At 38.3% G+C, this 21,628-nt stretch overlaps 1 protein-coding gene across 1 annotated transcript; it reads left to right on the plus strand.

Annotated features, from left to right (window-relative positions):
* On the plus strand, positions 1,128-21,384 carry LOC109828899 (2-phytyl-1,4-beta-naphthoquinone methyltransferase, chloroplastic). Its single transcript, XM_020395888.1, has 8 exons — positions 1,128-1,320; positions 1,408-1,472; positions 1,564-1,654; positions 18,826-18,914; positions 19,336-19,469; positions 19,568-19,629; positions 19,772-19,871; positions 21,153-21,384. The coding sequence occupies exons 1-8, from the start codon at positions 1,153-1,155 to the stop codon at positions 21,308-21,310; spliced, it is 867 nt and encodes a 288-aa protein (XP_020251477.1). The 5' UTR covers positions 1,128-1,152; the 3' UTR covers positions 21,311-21,384.

A 21,628-nucleotide genomic window follows, 5' to 3' on the forward strand; every position in this document is an offset into this window, starting at 1 on the left:
ATTTTTTTTAAAAGGTGACTCGCATAGAGATAGAACACTGAAAAATGGCTTTCTTAAATAATAATAATAGATAAAAGATAATATAGATATTATTGATGTGAGGAAATTAGTGTGTGATTTAGGTGACGTAAGAATGATCTTGGGGTCCCTTAACCTCATTTGATGGCTGATCGTTCATTTGAAGATCTTGAGCTATAATTCCTTATACATGTAGTAGAAATTAGATGTCTTAGAGGTTGTTTCCTCCAGTGTACCCTCTAACGCTCAAGTCGATGACTGATCTGATCAATTTGAAGAGACCAACAGAGTACAGTCTTGTTGACTTTTGTGTGTAAAATTGCATACCTTAGTATGGTGGAAGTTACTATTATTTATAGACGTGATTTAGAGACGGGGGGAGGGGCGGGTCGGGGCAATTGGTAATTTTGCCGGAGTTTACGCAGCTAATGCCGCGCCAGACCATACTTTACATGCGTGGGCAACTGGTCGGCGGAGTCGCCCTTGCAACAATGATAAGACTGCTTAAGTACTTGCGAGGTCCGATGAGCTTTGAAGGCTCTAGCTTGAGAGATCAGTAATGATTGACATTGCATTAATGTTAAGGGTTTTGCTATTTTTCACGCACGCGCCCATCTCGCGTGACAAATAGCATTTTCGTATGTTAATGGCAATTAGGCGACGAAGTGTGGGTTCTGACTGGTCATGCATTAAATGCGATGTGGATTTTGACGAAATTGATAGGTCGCTCCAATGTTCAAGATGCTCGGTGTGGGGTCCGAGTGCGGGACGCCTTTCGTCTCGGATTTTGGCTTCTAACAAATCCCGTGTCGAATAGGCCTTTTGTATTGGGTTTGGGTTGTGAGATAGCTCGACCGACTCCGCACTCGGGGCCATGCTCTCAAATGTATGCAAGTCGATCGCCTGGTTATTTCACGTGGCTGTTTGTTGAGGCTTCGTTAGGCTTGGTAATTTTTCCAGGAATAGCAGAGATTAATAAATCACTCCGGTTGTTATTCAAGGTGTTTTACTCAAACAAATCTTGGCCGGAAAATAAATATAAATAAACATTTTGAAAAACGTAAATAAATGGCATAAATATATAAATAAAATTATAACAACCGGTTGATCTTCTATAATAACTCCCCGGTTGGGATGGCTTCTTTATCTGCTATGTCTCGCTCTCTTCTCCCCCCTCCATCCTCTCCTCTTTCTAATGCTTCTCGCGGTCGGGTCCTCCGCTTTTCCTCAAGAAATGGAGTGGTCCGGTGCTCCGCCGACCGCCAACTTCTCTTCAATCGCATTGCCCCAGTCTACGATAACGTCCTCTTCCTCTCTCTTTGGCCTCCTTTTTTTTTAAAGGAGTTTCTTTTTGATTGATTAATTGAATGAAAGTTTGGGTTTTTGAAGCTGAACGATGTGCTGAGCTTGGGGCAGCATCGAGTGTGGAAAAGGATGTGCCTCTCTTGGAGCGGGTACTCTCTTTTTTTTTTCCTGGGTATTTTTAACGTTTTCAAATGAATTTAAAGGTTTCAGCTTTGAAGCTGTGTGTTTGTGTGTGCTCAGAGCGAAGAGAGGGGATAGAGTTCTGGATTTGTGCTGCGGGAGTGGTGATTTGGCTTTCCTTTTGTCCCAAACTGTTGGCCCCCACGGACAGGTGCTGCTCTCTTTCCTTTTTATTTTTTTTGGGTTTATTGACATAATCTTTTGGAAACCAGATAAATTTCTTGATGGTTTGCTAGGGCATTGTCATAATGATTCATGGGTCTGGTTGTTATTGTGGTGTGCAAGTGTATGCTTGTTATATGATCATTTACCTTGACAATTATGGTGATTTGTGTAGGATGGTTTAACTAGTGGACATACATATTTCTTTTACATTATGACCACTATAGGAGGATCAAACTGGCTACAAATTCAGAGTATCGATCCGATCGATGTGGATAAAGGTTGGTGTTACTTGTGTAGTTGGTTGTTGTAGGATATACACACTTATCTGACTGAGAATTGAACCAGTTGTTGTATGTACAGTTGTATATACACATATAATTATGCATAGGATTGAATGACCTCTAGGACCATGATAGTAAGCCTTAAGACACACGGAACTTAGTGAATAATAATGTATCGTCAGAACTTAGATATTAACATGGAAGCTTAAGGATTTCTTACAGGCTAGCTAATGTTTGAAAGAGTGATTTTTGTAGACCAGAGGCTGGCATTTTTAATTTGTTATAATCTAACAATTTCCGATATGCACTCTTAGTAAAATGTTATCTAAGATTATATTATATAAGCAAGTAGCTTTGAGGGAAACAGTCTACCTGCATATGTACAGGGTTGTGATAGATAAAACAATCATGGTTCTTCCTCCTAGCTCTCATGCCAATCAAACCTGCAAAAAAACATGACTCAGTTCCCCGAAGAGGAATGATTTTTTTACAAGTATTAATTTCTTTTTAGATGTATAAATCTACCCAAATCATTATAATTTTTGAGTTCCTCTAATTCCTCCCCCAAATTTATCATTTGTTTGAATATTACAATTTCTGCTTTTAACAATTGTCTAAGAATAATTGTTTTCGTCAAAAGTTGCTCTCGTTGTGGAATTCATTATATCTTCGATCGATTACAACAAATTCAAAAGAAATAGCCTTTTTATAAGACTTCTTTTACACAACAAAATAAAAATTACAACTCTTTAGAAACAAACGCAAGATCGTTGTTTGGATCACTGCTTGCGTGAGATCTTTGCCTGTGCCGGGAGCGCTTTGACTCGTGGACCACCAAATCACAGATTCTGATTGAATCGTGAGGGGTTTAATGATTCTTCCTTCGTTTATCGAAGTGAGAATTTGAAACGAGATCTTATCAAAGTAAGATCGTCGTTCTTCTTGAAATCAAGTCAAAGCTCGAATCTCAAGGAATTGCCAGAAGCCCAGGAACTCTGCTCTGTCTGCTCCAAAGTGCTCAAGAATGATCAGCCCCCCTCAAAAATGGCCTTCGGGGGTATTTATAACCTCCAGGCAAAAAACCACTTCCGAGACAGTGTTTGCTGTCTCGGCGGTCGAGACAGCAAAGACTGTCTCGGGTTCCGAGACAGTAAACACTGTCTCGGGTTCCGAGACAGTAAATACTGTCTCGGAAACATAACTGTCTAGCTAGTTTTCTGTTGTAAAAAAAAAAAAAAAAAAATGGCTTTCCACGTTTTATAACTGCCGTTATTTTGGCAGTATCCCATCAACATGATTCTCGCCCACGATGTTTCCCACGGTTCTTGAACAGTTAGGTGGCAAATTCCGCCAAAGGATACTTCGCGTCGACTAGGCTCCGTCCGGGGGCGCGTTGTCGGCCGCGTTTACAAAACAGTTTCTCGACTCTTTTGAGCAGCTGTCCGCGGCGAAGACAGCGCCGAATGCATGTCTCGCGGCGCCCGCAGAACAGATAATGCTATCTCTGCGGCGAGGACAGAGAATGCTGTCTCGCCTGCGAGACAGTAACAACCGTTCTCGTCTAGCGCAGACAGAAGAATCTGTCTCGCATGGCCGAGACAGAGAATACGTCGTCGGCCTGCGAGCATAAGACCTCCGCGACAGTAAAGACCTGTCCTCGCGTGCGAGACAGTAAAGACTGTCTCGCGTGCGAGACAGCCCATACTTGTGTTCTTTTGATATTTTGGATGATTTCCTCTTGAGCTGTATTTGGATATCTTTGAGCATTTTTGACGTCTACAGATACCCCCTCCAAAGTATCTTAGACTCATCATTTTAGAAAGGAGTCTGGGACACTTTGGATATGAAAAGTTCTCCTTGCAATTTCTTCAATACTTTGTTGAGGAAGTTGCCTAGAATGGTCTGTGAATGGCTTTAATTCTTGACTTCTTCATCTTTTAGTCTATTCAGTACTTTGTAGAATAGCTAAAATTCCTCCGGTGCTGCGTTTATCGCGTGGCCGTTGTCGAAGTCTTGAATCAGAACTGCTGTTGAAGATTGGAGAAATAGTTTATACTCATACTATATTGGAGTGTTCGGGAAATAGTTTATCCTCATATACCCTTTAGGAGGTAATCAGGTTATTCTTAAGAATATTCTGAGTAATATTTTCCAGAAACTTCCTGTTGAGAGTAGGAAAACAGTTTAAACTCGTGTACTTATTGGAGTATTCAGGTTATTCTTAAGAATATTCTGAGTGATATTCTCTAGAAACTTCCTGTTGAGATTAGGAAAATAGTTTAAACTCGTATACCTATTGAAGTATTCTGGTCTCTTTTTTGTTGGTAGAGATGAACCCGATGATGGAGAGGAAGAATTTTATATTCTATCTCCTGGTCTCTTGTTTGTTGGTAGAGATGAACCCAATGATAAAGAGGAAGAATTTTATATTCTATCTCCTGATCTCTTGTTTGTTGGTAGAGATGAACCCAATGATGGAGAGGAAGAATTTTATATTCTATCTCCTGGTCTCTTGTTTGTTGGTAGAGATAAACCCAAAATCGGAGAGGAAGAATTTTATATTCTATCTCCTGGCACCGAAGAAGAAGAATTTTATATTCTATCTTCAGTTGGAAAGGAAACTCGAAGTGGGATCTCCACCCCCAGAATCCGGAAAGATAAAACTAGGAGTGGGATCTCCACTCCGAGAATCAAAAAGTTTCAAGTAACCCTAACTTTTATAGGATTGGTTACTTGATCCAAGAAAAGAGTTCCTCATTTATTGAGGAGAAATTCCGATTTCGACCCTAACTTTTATAGGTTTGGTTGAAAAAGAAAAAGATGAAAATCTTTCGTTTATCGAAATGGATAACTCAATGCAGGTTTGACTAAGTGAAGTTGGAGACAATCCTAACTTTTATAGGTTTGATTGCTCATTTTTTTTTTTGAAAGTAGACCTCTCGTTCATGGAAGGAATCGAAAGGAGAATCTGGTTGTGGCCCTAACTTTTATAGGCTTGACCAAGGAAGCAGTGGAAGTGGGAGGTTTGAGACGGTCTTGTAGGATCTGAAATAGATACACTAGAACACTAGAAGAGGGGTGAATAGTATTCTTTTAAAATATATGCAAAGTAGATTATAAATTGCAAAGAAAGAATGACAATCTCAGAAAATAAACATCACAAACACAAGCATGTATACTGGTTCCACCTCCCCGGTGTACATCCAGTCCCCAAGCAAATCCCGTTTGAGATTTCCACTATGATTTTAAAACCTTACAAAATCAAAAGCAAACCTGACCAATTTGCAAGACCATGCAAATTGCAACACCAATTGACAAGATCATGCCAATTACCACCCAATCTCTAAACCAAGAGATCAACCCTCTCAAACCCGAGAGAAATCCTTTTTGAAGCAAGAACACAATTGATCCTATAAGCCTTGAATGTGTAGTGAAGTGCTGCAGTGGCTTAGGATTCTTTTAACTCTCTGAATATTGCCTATACAATCTCTAAGAATGATTGAAACCAAGGCAATATCAGAAACTCTCTTTTTCTAAACACTTAGCATGAAAATCTGGAAAATTAGAGAGTGAATATGCACAAAATGTTTGATCTTGCAAGTGCAAAACTTAGTTGTTGTTTTCTAATGTTTAAACCTATTTATAGCCTCTGAAATGACATAATTTTAAACCCAATTAACGTCCACAAAACGGCTATAAACAGTCACTTATTTAAAACCTGAAATCTGAAAAAACTGTATCTGTAGTCGACTACAAGTCATAGTAGTCGACTACACTGAGTCTAAACAGACTCTGTGAAGTCAGAAAATTGCTCAGTAGTCGACTACAAGGCATAGTAGTCGACTACACTGTAAACTCAGATTCTGGAATTTTTCTGTTTAGTATTTTGACTATAACTTTCTCATCCGATATCGGAATGAGGTGATTTAAGATTTGTTGGAAAGCTCTTGAAGAGACCTACAACTTTGGTCTTTTGAGTTTTTCCAGATTCTAATTTCTAAGGGGTGTAAATGAAATGTTTTAAGACTCACTTAATATCTATAAACTCTAATGGCTAACATAGGGGATTTCTATTGTTAACCAACACACTAAGCATGTGTTAGTGTGTTCTAACACTATGTGTGTGCATGTGTGTGAGTGATCAAGGCTTGTACAAATTTCTAAGCAAAGAAAATATAAAATTACATTTTGACAATAAAGTATATCTTCTTCTTTGCTTCATTTTGCCTTGAACTCATCTATGTCTTGAGTATCTCTTTGAATATAATTATTGATATAGATCTGATACTGCAAAACAAATGTTAGCACATAATACACACAACATATAATATTTGTTATCATCAAAACAAACTAATCTTGGGGTCAAGATTTCTAACAGGTCTTACCTTTTATAGGCTTGATCGTTTAATTTGAAAGTGGACCTCTCGTTCATGGCAGGAATTAAGAGGGAACTTTGGTTGTGGTCCTAACTATAGGAAGGTTTGACCAGGTAGACAAATCACAGTGGGGGTTTAGTGTTTATCACTTTGTTCGTAATTATCGGGTTATCCCTAAGAAAATTACATACAACATTCTTCTGGGAACTTCCTATTACATGAATCATCCACCCCCAGCTTCCTTCTTGGAACTGTGTCTGACTTTGTACTCCGTTACATGACCGGGTTATCCTTAAGAATATTCGCGTAACATTCTCCAGGAACTTCCCATGAAAGAAAGGAAATAATTTAGACTCATATAACTGTTGGAGTATCAAGGAGCAGTTTATACTCGTATACTTTTCGGAGTGAGATGAAGAAGCAGTTTATACTCGTATACTCTTTGGAGTGAGGGGAAACAGTTTATACTCGTGTACCCAATGGAGTTAGGAAAAACAGTTTATACTCGTGTACCCAATGGAGTTAGGTCGTCTTTAATTGGCTTGTTTCGCCGTTATGACGCCGGTGTTAATTAATGCTTGGATCTTATTTTTGAGTCCAAAGCAAATATTGGTGGGATGAAGGACCCTTCTGTGGTATGCACAATAGTTTGGATCTGTAATCATTTTAGCACCCTCCTGATCTTTAATAGGCGGTAACTCGATTTTGTCATTGGCAAGGAGGTATTCCAATATGGCTGGAGCTTCATAATCTTCGAAAGAATACTCCTTTTGGAACCTTGGATCGAGAGTCGCGTTTTCAGCGATTGCAGATGTCGTTGGTTGGCTTCTCTCAGCTTTCTTTCTTTTAAGAAAATGTTCAGCTTGTTCGCCACGTATTTTTAACTCTTTCCAAGTTTTGGATGGTACAACCCCCAAGGCTTCCAGGACATCGATGGAGAGATTATTGTGGCATGTTTGCAGGATAAATTCCTCTGTAACAGGATCTCTGCAATTCATTGCCTTGTCACAGAAGCGCTTGACAAAATTATCAATAGACTCTCCGTCTTTTTTCTTTTCATCCAAAAGGGTTCCGACTGACACTTCGGTGTCATCATCAAAGAAGTTGCTAAGGAACAAACTTTTCATATTATCCCAGCAATTGATGCTCCCTGGCTCGAGCCGTCGGTACCAATCGAAGGCGGGCCCACGAAGGGTGCCAACGAATGACCGGACCATTAAAGCCTCGTTTTCAGAGATCATGCCCAAATAAAACTTGAAATAAATTAAGTGCTGAATCGGCGAACTCTTCCCCTCAAACGGTGTGAAGTTAATCAGATTGAACTTTGTCGGGTACGGTATTGAGTCCCATTCTCTTGGATAGGGACATGGAATACCTGTCTTTTTTACTTCTTGAGTCGTCATTAAAGCGTTGATTTTGTTTTCAAGCTCTTTCATTTTCTTGTCCTCATCTTCATCTCTTTCTGAGTGATGTTGAGTAGAAATAATTGGGCCACCCCCAGTGTTATTAAGCGGAAAAATTGAACCACCCCCAATGTTGTTATTGGGAGGATCTGTTGAACCACCCCCAGTGTTATTATCATTGGGAGGTGTATCAGCTATAATGACTTCATCCACTTCTGGATCACTGTCCTCTACAACATTCTGAGTGTGGCGGCTGGATTCAACTCGCTGACTGGACTCAGGAGGTTGAGGTTGTTGAGTTAGCAATTCTCTCATTCGCTGACTGGACTCAGGAGGTTGAGGTTGTTGAGTTAGCAATTCTCTCATTCGTTGAATAGCTAACTCCCTCTCTGTCTTCATCTCAGCTCTGATTTCTTCATGTTGCTTCGCTAGAGCTTCTTGAAGCATTTGAGTAAATTGATCAGAGGTGATCGTGAGTACTTCTCTGGTTTGTCCCGTGCTAGACATTGTATCATCAGAAGCGATTGCAGAATAAGTGTCCGAGAATTCATCCTCCGAGGACATTCCTTGCATTCTTTTGTAATCTCTGCGTCTGATGGCTCTTAATTGGAGTCGAGACATCCTTTGAGCAATTCTTGGATTGACTTTTTCTCTCGGGGAAAAATCGGGATTTGAGTCACTTGAATGCCGCTTAGACTTTCTTTTATCAGCCACGTTGATGGGGAAAAATCGGGATTTGAGTCACTTGAATGCCGCTTAGACTTTCTTTTATCAGCCACGTTGATGGTGACTTCAGGGAATTCATCATCTTGGGCAGCTGATTTTCTTTTGCGAAAATGTTTCGGCTTAGGCTTCGACATTTCGGTGAAAAAATTGTGGAACACCGAGACTCTTCGTGGAATGGCCTCTCGTTTGAAACAATCACATTCTGATAGCATTGCTCTAATGAGTCGCGCACAGGAACAATGAGAGCTCATTTCCCGGACAGTTCTTTTTCGAGTTTTGTTCATACCCCCAGCTTGATAGTATGATTCATCGGTATGATTACCGGAAAATCTTATCGTCTGTTAGTATGACCCCCCAGGTATAACGATGTCTTTTGACAAACATGTTTTCTTCTGAGGATGTAAAACCTTGTTGGCATTCTCAGGACAATTTATTGTTGCCTTTGAGCGATCCAAGGTTTTTTTAGGAGTCACATGTTTAGAACCACCCCCTTGCGGGTATGGAGTCTTAACGGGCTCTGAATGCTGATTTTGCACAACTCCAATTTTTGGAATCCAAACTTTACAGAATTTCGGTGGTTCTTTGGCCACCGTTTCCTTCTTCCTTTCTCGTCTTTGTTGTAAGAGAGCACGGGCATGAGTAGCGTTTGCATGACGTTTTTGTATACGTTCTTTGAGGGTCGAACGAGCCCTTTTGACAATAATTCATTCCTCCGTCGTGAGTTTAGCAGAGACATGAGTGATTGGTCGTTGAGACAACTGAACCACTCGATGCCTCCTCGACTCTAAGTCCGCATGATAACGGACTCCGTCGGATTGTTCCAAGGTCTTAGCCATTTGGCGAGCGCGGCGTTGGCGTTGTCTCTGACGAGCTCTTTTCGTCAATGCCGGCGGACTTTGATTTAATGACTCCTTAATTGGAGAAGAGTCATTATGAGCAGAGAGGTTGTGAGTAGAATCCTCAGCAACAATTAAGCGAGAGTCTTCATCTGTAGTGTTTGATAATTTCAACAAAGATGAAATCTTCCTGCATTTGCGAGGCGAGGAAGACTTTACAGATGAGAATGACAAATACTCCTCAAACTTCGCTTGGTCGAACTCGTACTCGACCGTTGATTCAACCGGGATCTTGATGGTTGGCTGCGACACGACGGCCTCGGCAGCGAGACCGTTGGCTCCCACTGTGGTCGCCAGTTATCTTGATGGTTGGCTGCGACACGACGGCCTCGGCAGCGAGACCGTTGGCTCCCACTGTGGTCGCCAGTCTGTTTTCGTCAAAAGTTGCTCTCGTTGTGGAATTCATTATATCTTCGATCGATTACAACAAATTCAAAAGAAACAGCCTTTTTATAAGACTTCTTTTACACAACAAAATAAAAATTACAACTCTTTAGAAACAAACGCAAGATCGTTGTTTGGATCACTGCTTGCGTGGGATCTTTGCCTGTGCCGGGAGCGCTTTGACTCGTGGACCACCAAATCACAGATTCTGATTGAATCGTGAGGGGTTTAATGATTCTTCCTTCGTTTATCGAAGTAAGAATTTGAAGCGAATATCTTATCGATGTAAGATGTTCACTCTTCCAAAGATCAAGTCTGAGCTTAGATCTCTAGGACTCGCTAGAAGCTTCTTGAGGATGTTTGTGAAGAAGGAAGACTCTCTCTCTTGCTCTAATTCACCAAAACTCAAGGCTCTCTGCTCTAATCTCTCTGGAAAATGCTCAGCCCCTGTCAATGATGGCTATAGGGGGGTATTTATAGCCTCCTTAGACGATAACTGAAGAAATAGCTGGTCAATAACTGTCTCTTTAGGCGCGGCAGCTGATGCTGTCGCGGCTAAAGGGCGCGACAGTCGACACTGTCGCGGCCAAAGAGCGCGGCAGTCGACACTGCCGCGGCTAAAGGGGCAGTTACACCCACGTTCATACGTGTTTGAAACAGTTCTCCCACGACCTTTCCAGCGAGACAGCCCATACTTGTGTTCTTTTGATATTTTGGATGATTTCCTCTTGAGCTGTATTTGGATATCTTTGAGCATTTTTTGACGCCTACAATAATAATATGATAATCTCTAGTTACATTATTAAGTTTGGTTTAGTGGTACATTACATGGTGATCTTTAGCATTGAATGTTTCTGAAGCCACCTCTTTGCAATTAAAAACCCCACCTCACTAGAACTAATTCCATAGAAAATCTTCTGGCATGTGCCTAATCTAGACGTGCCTTCCCTTTCCAATCTTTTTTTAACAACTCATGAGGTGAAGCATATAGCAATAGTATGCAATAATTGTGTCATTATAGCTTATGAATTCACTTGATGTGGGCTTCGTTGGATATATAATGCGGTCTTAAAAAAGTAAGTATATGGTTGAGCTTAAAAGAACGTATAATCTTGTGGTTTTTTTTGGATATAGTGTTGTGTGAGCTTTGTTAAATATATAATGTGGGCTTTTATGAATCTTCAGAGTTATTCATAGTGAATATATAATGTTATTTTAAAGATTATTACTGTGAGTTGATATAGGTGTATGTCATTGTGTCATAACCTCCGAAGATCTGTCCATATGGTCAGCAAAACATCAATTCCAACATCACTGTGTTATGATGAGATTTACCAACCACTAGAGATGTTGGCAGTAAAAATTAGTTGGCGGGAATTATTCGTCATTGGATTGGGTTTGAGCAAGAACAAATTAATATAGGCTTCATGTCAAAAGTCAGGTTAGCTTTGGGTGGAAATTCACTGTTTTTTTAAGAAAAAATGAAACTTCGCAAAACTGTGAAAATTCTGTAGCCGGGTTAAAATTGTGTGAAACCTAACAGACTTCATAAGTTAGTAATGTCCTCACATCTTCTATTGTTGAGTCTAGCTCAGTGTTGGATGCAGGATTTTCATAAGGTGGTGTCATTATATAATTAATAATTAGAAAACTTACAATTGTCCTCAATGGGGTTTTATGTTTTTGAAAAAAGTACATAACCGCATCATTAGTAACACTATCAAATACATCTTTCTTGAAATATGTAAGTACCCAATCGTTGAGCCAATCGTCACTCAAGTTATTTCAAAACTTGTTCTTTATTAACTTCATTGCAGAAAAAGCTCTTTCCACAGTTGTCATAGCCACGAGTAAAATCAGTGTCATCTTCAAAAGCAAATAAACCAAAGGATAAACATTATGCTTTTTAGTCTCCATCATTTTCTTTGAAAGATCACCTATTCCCTTTAGATTAGCAAACCTTACATCTCTATGCACATCAACAATATAATTATCAAGTTGATTCTTAAGTGCTAAGATCCCAATATCAGAAAATTTACATAGATAGCATTCGACCATTTTAAGCAACTTCTTCACATTAAAAGAACTGAATGAATCATTGTAGCTCAAGCAAGCAATACAAGGAAGCAACTCAGTCATCACCTCGTTGAAATGACCATTAAGCTCTTGAAGTTGCATATTTATCACCGAATAGAATAGGTCAACTTGATAATGGTGTAAACTTGTGCCTTGTGAAGTTTTGCGTCGTCTTCCTTCAACACATGCATCTTCCATATTTGGAGTAAACATCTCATGTTTGTTACAAAAATACATGAACTTCATTCGAGAGAGTGTTCCATTCTTCATCTCTCATTTGTTGCAATCTTGTCTTTGCCACTTTAACAACTACCATGGCATTTACAATGCCTTGATCTTTCCTTTGCAACGTCAAATTCAACTCATTGGTGATCCCCAATGTTTTGAACATCAAATGTAAAAAAAAAAGAAAAAAAATCAAATGTCTCTAATAATTCCAAGAGACGATGTGGTTCACCTCTTTGATGTTGATATGTACCATATTTTTCAACATCTTCAAGTACACGAACAATTGAAGAGAACATAGCCATCAAATTTAATAGTGTCCCATAATGAGATCCCAAATAAGTATCAACTGGCCTTTTAAGAGTCATATCTTGATTCAACCCTCGCCCACTTTCAAGCTCTTCATTTTGTAATGATTTAGCAATTTGCGCTGCTTGCTTCTCTCTAACGTCAAAATGATTCTTTGCAATATCTATGAGTGCTAGTTATAATTGATGAGCAAAACAATAAACACAATATGCAGATGTACTCTTTTTCATGATCAAAGCTTTCAAACCATTAAACTCCCCTTGCATATTACTCGCCCCATCATAACCTTGTCCTCATGTTCTTGATGAACTTAATTCATGTTTTACAAGGAAAGAATCAAGTGCAGTTTTAAGCGACACAACTGAAGTGTTTGTCACATGAACAATTCCAATAAATCGTTCCATGATAAATCCTCTTTCATCAACATAACGCAAAGCCGCTGCCATTTTCTCTTTGCATGACACCTCAACAGATTCATCCACTAAAATATCGAAGAAGTCATCACCTATTTCTGCAATTATGGCCTTGCAATTTTCTTTTGCAGCAGCATATACAATATCTTTTTGAATAGAAGGAGCAACCATTTGATGATTTTCAGGAGCATTAGACAATACAACACTACTCAATTTCTCATTGTGAGCCATATAAAACTTCAAAGGTTTAAGAAAATTTCCCCTATTGCTTTAATCTTCATATTCGTTGTGACCACGAAATGATAATTCTTGCCTTAACAAGAATCTCACATGATCAATAGATGCCTCCAAACGAACTCTATACTCACTCTTGGCTTCATTCATTTGCCTATCAAAAACGGATTGGATAGATTGAGTGTGCTTCATCAAATCTTGACATTTTTGAGCGGCTACATTGTGTACACTACCGCATTTTCCGACATGAGCTTCTAATCGGGCTTTCTTGTTCCAACCCCTAAATCATTCATGAATAAAAGAATTTACTCCACCTTGACTTGCAATTTCGGATTTAAATAAATAACAACACAAGGCAAAAAGTTGCTTCTTCTTTTACACTATACTCCAACGGATATGGAAATTCATGCCCAAATTTAGTTTGTTCAAAATTATGAGTATGAGGTTGAGAAAGGCCTTTTTGAAGACATGCTCTATTTATTATATCATGGTCACTTGGATGATAGCTATCAATTGATGGTTGCTCTTTAGGATCAACTAGAAGAGCATTCAAGTCAACTCTTGTCGAGGACTCTACGACATCGATACTAGGATTAGAACCACCAATCCCGCTAAATAAATTTCCTCAAGGGCATGAGGGCTCTTGTACAGATTGAGATGATGAAGGTCAAGGCTCAAGGGTTGCTCTTTTAAAAATAGCGTCTCATATTAAAACTCATATTGAAACTAATAATAAGTAAATTAGATTATAATTAGATACCACAAACATTAATATATTAATTTGATGACTCTATTATAACAAAATAAAAGCCAAAAAAATCAATATTATGTAATAAAACATAATCCAAATATTACTTAAATTAATGCCAAGATGTGATACCTTGAGTGAAGCTCAAGAGAGAACCCTCGACTGCAATCTCAATTGATTGTGAAGATTAAGGACCCATGGCTCTCGGCTCTTCCGCTGAATCGCTGGCCCACCGGAGTCTCAACCATGTATGATTTGGAGCATACTACCACTCTGTGAATTAATTTATTACTAATGAGGGTAGATGGAACGAGGATCGAGTGAGGAGCATCTTTAAACAGGGCCTAGCACATCAAATCCTTTCTCTTCCCCTCTTTGAAATATGTACTAAATCAAACATTATAAATTTTAAAACTTTCAAGAAAACCCTAAATTCCACATGCAAAATTAAATTACAGAAAGTAAGAAATTAGAAAAAAACTCAATAACTTACTTTATGGGTAAGAGGATGGTGCATCTGCATGAGGAGAAGGAAAGGAGAGCCAAGGTCTTGAGGAGGCGGAGGACGAAGGCGTTGTCGGAGGTCTTGGGATCAGGCGGTCAGTGAATGAGAAAGAGGAGTCGAGAAGGCGGAGCCATGGAGACTAAAGGAGTCGGAGGAAGAAGAGGAGGGGAGATAGGTCCACCGGAGCTCTTAAGGCCCTCCGGCGGCGGCGACAAGTCAGAGAAGCTGGAGATAAGAGCTAGGGCTGAAAGTCGATGTTTTTTCTTTATGGGAAAAATTATTGTGTGGATTTTTTTTACTGGGACCGGGTAAGAAAAGAAAGTGGGGGCGGATTCTATGCATCCCATATCAAACTGGTGCCACGTGACACTAGTTTGATATAGGTGGGTCTGCCCTTGTTCTAGCTCATCTTCCTTGTCTTTGGACTCTCGGAAATAATGAGCCGTGAAAAGGAAAAAATATAAAAATACTAAAAATCAAAATTAGATAATTAAAAATAATATAGTTAGATACATGTGGAACTTCTATGGTGTAGTAAACCATGGGGCATTCCTTCTCGTACATTTGTGGAAGCAATTTTCTATTTTCCTTTCTAATACCTCAATAGTGTAAATGATCACCTAAATATCAGTACAAGGATAACTCCTATGAAAATAAATAACAAAAAGTTCAATCTAGGTGTATTAACATGTGAGGTATTGGAGATTCTAGCATTTATGGTCGAAGGGGACCCTTCAAGGGACTCCTAGTGGGGATAGGTGAAGGTAACAAGTTAAGAAACATGTTCTGTACTCTGAACACACACAAAATAGCCTACATAAATGAAATATACGTTAGCTCTCACGTAGAAACATGTTGATTGTATAATTATTTGTCTATATACCCCACAAATCCACTATATTTTCAGAAAATTTGCATATTCACTAATTTACCATCCAAGCTTTTGAGTGTGCAATCTTTATATCACTCTTATCTAACACCGTTAAACTTCAAACAATGGGGATAAAATGTCAAAATACCCTCTCCTCTTATGACAAACAAGGGAGAGGGGGTGGAGGTCTCTTGCCGACACCCCTCCACTATCAATCTGTCACATACTCAGCTCTATCTTCTCTAACCTCTCTCACTCTCCCTTGGGTCAAATTCTTACCCATGACGCATCATTTCAATCTCGACCTTGACCCACCCAAACTCTAACTTGACCCCTCTCATTCCTTGTCGCTGACGACAACACAGCACTCCATGAGCTACCAAGCCCCTCTTTGGTTCTTTGTTTCTCTTTATTTCTCTCTCCACACCCTAACAACTAATTATGAATTAATGAAAGTAATTAGGGCAATCTAGTACTAGGTTAAAACTATTAATTTTCTTAACAAAAATCTAGGTGTGTATATTAATAATCTCCTTTAACAAGATGACAATAAGAGGGGGCGGGTATTTTAATCTACCATGGAAGATGTGGGGTGTAAATGAGCAAGTATGGAGATTTGGGGTTACAATTGAGGGATATATAGGCAAAAATTCCTTAATTTTAACTATGCATAGCCGAATGATGGATATATAAAAGAGTAGTGGTGCATTCAGGATTGCTAGAAACTGATGTCACTACGTAATTAGTGATTCGAAAAAAGGCTAAATGACACTTCAATACCACAGTTCCCCGTTTTGACACTTCTATACCATGAGTTACTTTTTATGGAAAATAAATACAATAATTTGTTTAAAATTTGCACATTAGTACCCTCGATCATGCAAATATGAAAATTTTCACCCGCATATTTCTCTATGATACTTACATGCTAATTTTAAAGCTTTTTAATTGTTAATATTTGTTAACTTTGATATAAATTTATCAAAATTCTATTTAAACTTATCTTAATTCTACTTTAAAGTCGAGTTGAGATATGTTTAATGATAAATTTAACAAATATTAATAATTAGAAAGTTATAAAATTGACATATTAGTCTCCTTGTAAGAGCATTCGGTTGAAAAGTTTCACGTTTGCATGCTTGAGGTTACTAACGTCCAATTTGAAACAACTCATGCTATTTATTTGCCACAAAAAACAACTCATGTTAAGTGCCAAAATGGATAAACTGTGGTATTTTAATATCATTTAGCCTTAAAAAATCTACAACTATGATGATTTCATATTTTGGGGTAAAAAAATACACTATCACATTATTAGTAAAGCTATCAAACACACTGTTGTCTCCAGACCCAAGCGCATAATCACATTAGTAACATAAAATACATGGTTACGAACATATTCATAACTGGGCCCAAGTGCAACTTTAAATTATCGTTGCGCGATTCTCCAGAGCCCCTTCGAACTGTTGTACAGTTCCTACGAACCGATTCCCGATATATTTGCGAACAGATTCCCTCCAATACACAAACCGGTTCCCCAAAATTATTGTACCACTTACAAGTATGTTAGATGCAAAGTCTCTTTAAGTGCACGTGCGCAAGACGCAATGCAATGTGTGCAATTAAGTGAAGAGAGATGCATAATAGAGTGTATGAGCTAATGACTTTATTGTAACTGAACACGTATGTTAATTAAATGTAAAACGAAACCATTATCTTAAACTGAGCTCTATGAAAAAATAGAACGAAACAAACTCCATCAAAAAGAAGTATTTAAGTATTTTGTATGAAAAATAATATTAAAATTTATAATTAGCTTTCTAGTTTTCTACTATATACTTTGAAAAACTTCAACCGTACCCTGAAAAAATTTATAACGTACCACTAACCAAACTTGCATACCGAAACAAGTTACCCCCTAACAAATCCAAATTTTCTAAGTGACGAATTCCATACCCGATTCATAATATGACCCGCTACGTACCTCGTACTGCGTAACTATGCTTCAAATACATAATCAAATTATGTCACACTATAAAATACACTAAATAGACTGAATCTTCTCTTCACAAAAGAAGATTAATAAATTTTAAGTAATAGAAATTTTATCAACATGTGAAAACATTTAATACAATAAAAAGCTGAATGGAAAAGATAAAAGCAATTGAATAATGGTCACTTCTATTATTTGCTATTTGTTCAAAGAGTCTTCAATCTTCATGAGAGACAAAATGAGAAGATAGGTGCTACAAAAACATATTCACCTAAACAACTTAGGGGTTGGGTCCTAGGGGAAATTGGTGTCACGTGACACCACTGCCCCTTAAGTTGATCTGTCCCTGTTTGTAGTTGAACCCAACTGACACAGTACAGTTGGATAGTGGGGTTAGGGTGTAGAAGTTATTAAGTTTTAGTGCAGAGCTTGCAGGTGGTGTTGTTACTTGGATATTGGGTTTGGATATAGGAGACATTGATACAGCTGGACGTTGATTCTAGCTGATATTAGAATCTTAATTGATTTCAAAGGACTGTGTGGGACATTGATACAGCTGGACGTTGATTCTAGCTGATATTAGAATCTTAATTGATTTCAAAGGACTGTGTGGAATCTTGCAGTGATTTTATGATATTTCTAGCTGATATTAGAATCTTAATTGATTTCAAAGGACTGTGTGGAATCTTGCAGTGATTTTATGATATTCCCAGTTCAGCACTGACCTATCGATAGCCTTTGACTGTGTGGAGACTGATTTTTATTTGTATTTAGCTGTTGGATTTGTGTGCTTATATATTTGGGCGAGGTGAAGCCCCTCCAATTGCCTATTTTTAATCATAGTGATAATGCCTTAAGTATGGCTTCTGAAATGAAAATTCTGAAATGAAAATCAAATTTACATTGTATAGAAAATGATTTCTAGTAAAAGAATATAAGCATTTGTCTTTGAAATGCATTATTAGTAAAAGGATCTACCATGTGCCTCGGTTGGGTAACAAAAAAGCTCAATAATCCACCTGCCTAGGCTCATTGACACCCTTAAACATAATATCGATTTAGCGTGGAAAATCTGTTAGATGTTAGGTGCAAATAAGTCTTTTCGGTGTTTCCAGTTAGTAACACTCCATGAAAAATTGTTTTGTGGGTGGTTAGCAAGCAAAAGCCAAGTACAAAACCCAACTTTGGTTGTGTGGAAGGTTTAGTGAACCCATTTTACGCTTTCAAAAAAATACTCCATTTTGTTTATAGAATATGGCAGTCATTTTTTGGTACTTTTTACTCAATTTCACTTTTCGAAATTGTTATGTCGGGAAAGAAACTTGAGCCCAGAGAGGAATACTTGTTTTCCATTTATGGCAAACCAACTGAAGTACAATTACACAATCTTCCAATGTAAGACTAAACAATCTTCTCTGTCGCTCTTAATATACCCACTATTCTACTAGAAAATAAAAGAAATAAAAGACATTGCTCTTCCTCCTTTTCAGGCATAGGCAAATTTAGTCATAATATTCAATCTACTAGCATAAGGGTACATCAGTATTAGCTATACACTTTGCTAGGTGAGCTTGAGTCTGACAAATGATAGTTTGCTGTAAGCATTTTTATTTCTTTGTTTATTTATTTTCACGCATTTCCACGCATTCATAATGGATAGCTGTAATATTATAATGTTTGCCCTGGGACGGAAGCCTAATGATTTTTCACATCACAGGTGTTTGCTCTTGATTTTTCATGTGAGCAATTATCAATTGCTTCAGCCCGTAGAGATTTACTCTGGAAGGGTTGCTACAAAAACATTGAGTGAGCATCAACTGTCAACTTGACAAAAGGGATCAAAGTGAACAGTTCATTATGAACATTTTCTCATGTACCTGTCTTCCACTTTACTAGTTATAGTATTTGGCTGACTCCTCAAAAACATATCATATCTTGTATATCCCATCACACTAACTAGTAATTGGCTGACTCCTCAAAAACATATCATATCTTGTATATCCCATCACACACATTACCAATAAAGAAAGGTCACATTCTTTAATGCTTTAATCCTTTCATCAGGCACATAAATTTCTTGAACGAACCATGTTCTAGACCTTCCAGTTGAAAATGTTAGTCTAACAAGTTTAACTTCTCAGGGTCCTTTAAAAGGAAATATCTTATAATTAGTTTCACCCTTGGGTGAGGAGCATAAAATTATGTGTATCAAGTTGCGCTGTTGCAGGTGGATTGAAGGTGATGCACTTAATATACCTTTTGTAGACAACTACTTTGATGCAATCACTATGGGCTACGGATTGCGTAATCTGTTAGACAAACAGAAAGCTCTACAAGAGATTTTCCGTGTCCTAAAACCAGGTTGCTGCATCTTTTGGGTTCTAAAACAATGTTTCTTCATTACGTGTTTTTGTTGTCTTTTGGAATTTTTGTGTATTCCATTCTAAATGATGTTTCAGGTTCAAGAGTTTCTGTCTTGGATTTTAATAAGAGCACGTCTTCGCTAGTCTCCCAAATTCAGGTACTTGCTTCTGGCATCTCATGACTTTGGCAAAGCAAATATTTTCAACAATAAATTGGACCTTCAACAATTGGATTAGTCCTCACAAAAGTATACTCACCTTGTCGAGGTGAGATTGTGGGATATTTTTTTCTATTTGCAGGAGTTGATGATAGACAATGTGGTTGTTCCAGTTGCTAGTACGTATGGCCTCTCAAAGGAGTATGAGTACCTGAAAGCATCTATAGCTGAATTTTTAACAGGTTACTTGTTCTTTCTCCGTACTGAGATTTTGTACTATTATTCCTTCTCCAACCCCAATGCATTTTCCTCTTACTGACTCTAATAACATCATTCCTTCCCTAACCCTATGGTGCATTTGTGACTTGTCACCTTCTTCTTCTTCTACTTTTTTTTTTAATTAAATATTTCTTCCACCACACCAGAACACTGAAGTTGAGGTGAGGGTTGGGGGTTATAATTTTATACTCTAGCAATGATCGCTTAGGTTGAGTGCCCTTTTCATGGGCTGATACATGGACTCATGCGGCGGCATTTTTTTTTTCTGATCCACTTTAAAGTTATGGTTTGTAGTAGTGATTCTGGGTTGCTTTGATACTACTATGTTAAAGGTCCTTTCCACTACACCATAACTCTCAAGGTGTGCTGAAGGTTATATTTTTTTTCTCTAACAGAGCTCAAGGGTTTTCCTCTTCTCTTTTTCTTTGTCGTCGTGCTTTTTTCCTTCCTTTTTTTCTTTCTTTTCGTGGTGGTGGTGTTTATCCTTTTTCCATTTTATTTTATTTATTTATTTTTATTTATTTATTTTTATTTTTATTTTTTTTTTGGGGGGGAGGGGGAGGGTATGAATGTGTGCGCGCGCGGGTGTGCGTGGGGTGTGTGGGGAGGAAGTGCTTTCTGTTGTGCGCTATCTGGGGTTCTGGGTGGGAACGGAGATAGTGCAGTATGCATAAGAGTACACTGCATCTCGAAGCATGAAATTATACTTTATCTTATAAGGAAAAGTTTTGTTAACTAAGCTGTGACCCCAAAAGTTAAAAAACTTTAATTAGAAGGGAAAGGTTATAGTGGACTGAAATAAAAAACAGTGAAATCTAAGAAGTCATAGTATGAGTGGAAAATTGTGATTGCGACAATACACTGCTGCTTTTAATCTTCTATCAACCATTGATCATCTTGCATTCTTTCTTTTTCGGTCCTTTTTCCCTTTAATTGATAGCTAAACATAATGTTACATTTTCCCAATTTTGAAGCGCTGTCTTGCTTTTAGTTTTTGGGTAATAAATCTACCTCCAAAAGCTGTTTTGATGGAATTCACAAAATAGCTTCTGACCTTATTTCTCTTGTTCCTTATTCTTTTGCATATGTCGGGGACAAACACATGGTTTTCCTTTGTGTATGTTTATATGAAACGCACAGCATAGATCTTACTTATCCTGCTACCTGTCTTTGTATACGCGCGTCAATGCCTGTTTATGAACACTTGTCCCCCCCCCCCCCCCCCCTTCCAATCTGGTGTTCAGGAAGAGAGTTAGAGAAGCTTGCTAGAGATGTTGGATTTTCCAATTGCAAACATTATGAGATTGCTGGAGGCCTCATGGGGAATTTAGTGGCCAGGTCGATATGCGAAACTAACGTCCCTGCTCATGTGGTGTTCGATCCTGGTAAACCCATCATGTAATGCTGATGTTGAATTTTGTAAAATGGAGTTTAATGCAATCGTAATTTTTTGCCCACACCTGGTTGGGGTAGCCAGCATCTTGGTTTTGCTATGATTATGCCCAACATTTGGAAGGTTTTTTCATAGCGTCGAATATAATTAGTTGTCACCAATTGGAGATGTATATTTTGGGTCCAATCGATGAAAAGTTTAGTCCTGCATCCGTTTGGTGCGATCAGTACAGTAATTCACAAAATTTCATGAAATCTTGAATGGTCGATGAGTAACTGTATATACAACTAATCCATATTTCCCTATGCCATGAAAACATGGAGATGC

Source organism: Asparagus officinalis, chromosome 1 (assembly GCF_001876935.1).
Source record: "Asparagus officinalis chromosome 1, Aspof.V1, whole genome shotgun sequence".
Taxonomy (NCBI): domain Eukaryota; kingdom Viridiplantae; phylum Streptophyta; class Magnoliopsida; order Asparagales; family Asparagaceae; genus Asparagus; species Asparagus officinalis.

Bases quoted from the DNA above. Each gene is read 5' to 3' on its own strand.
- LOC109828899 (XM_020395888.1), top strand. From the start codon at position 1,153: ATGGCTTCTTTATCTGCTATGTCTCGCTCTCTTCTCCCCCCTCCATCC. The intron at 1,321-1,407 runs GTCCTCTTCCTC...GGGTTTTTGAAG, and splicing joins TTGCCCCAGTCTACGATAAC to CTGAACGATGTGCTGAGCTT. The intron at 19,470-19,567 runs GTTGCTGCATCT...ATGATGTTTCAG, and splicing joins TTTCCGTGTCCTAAAACCAG to GTTCAAGAGTTTCTGTCTTG.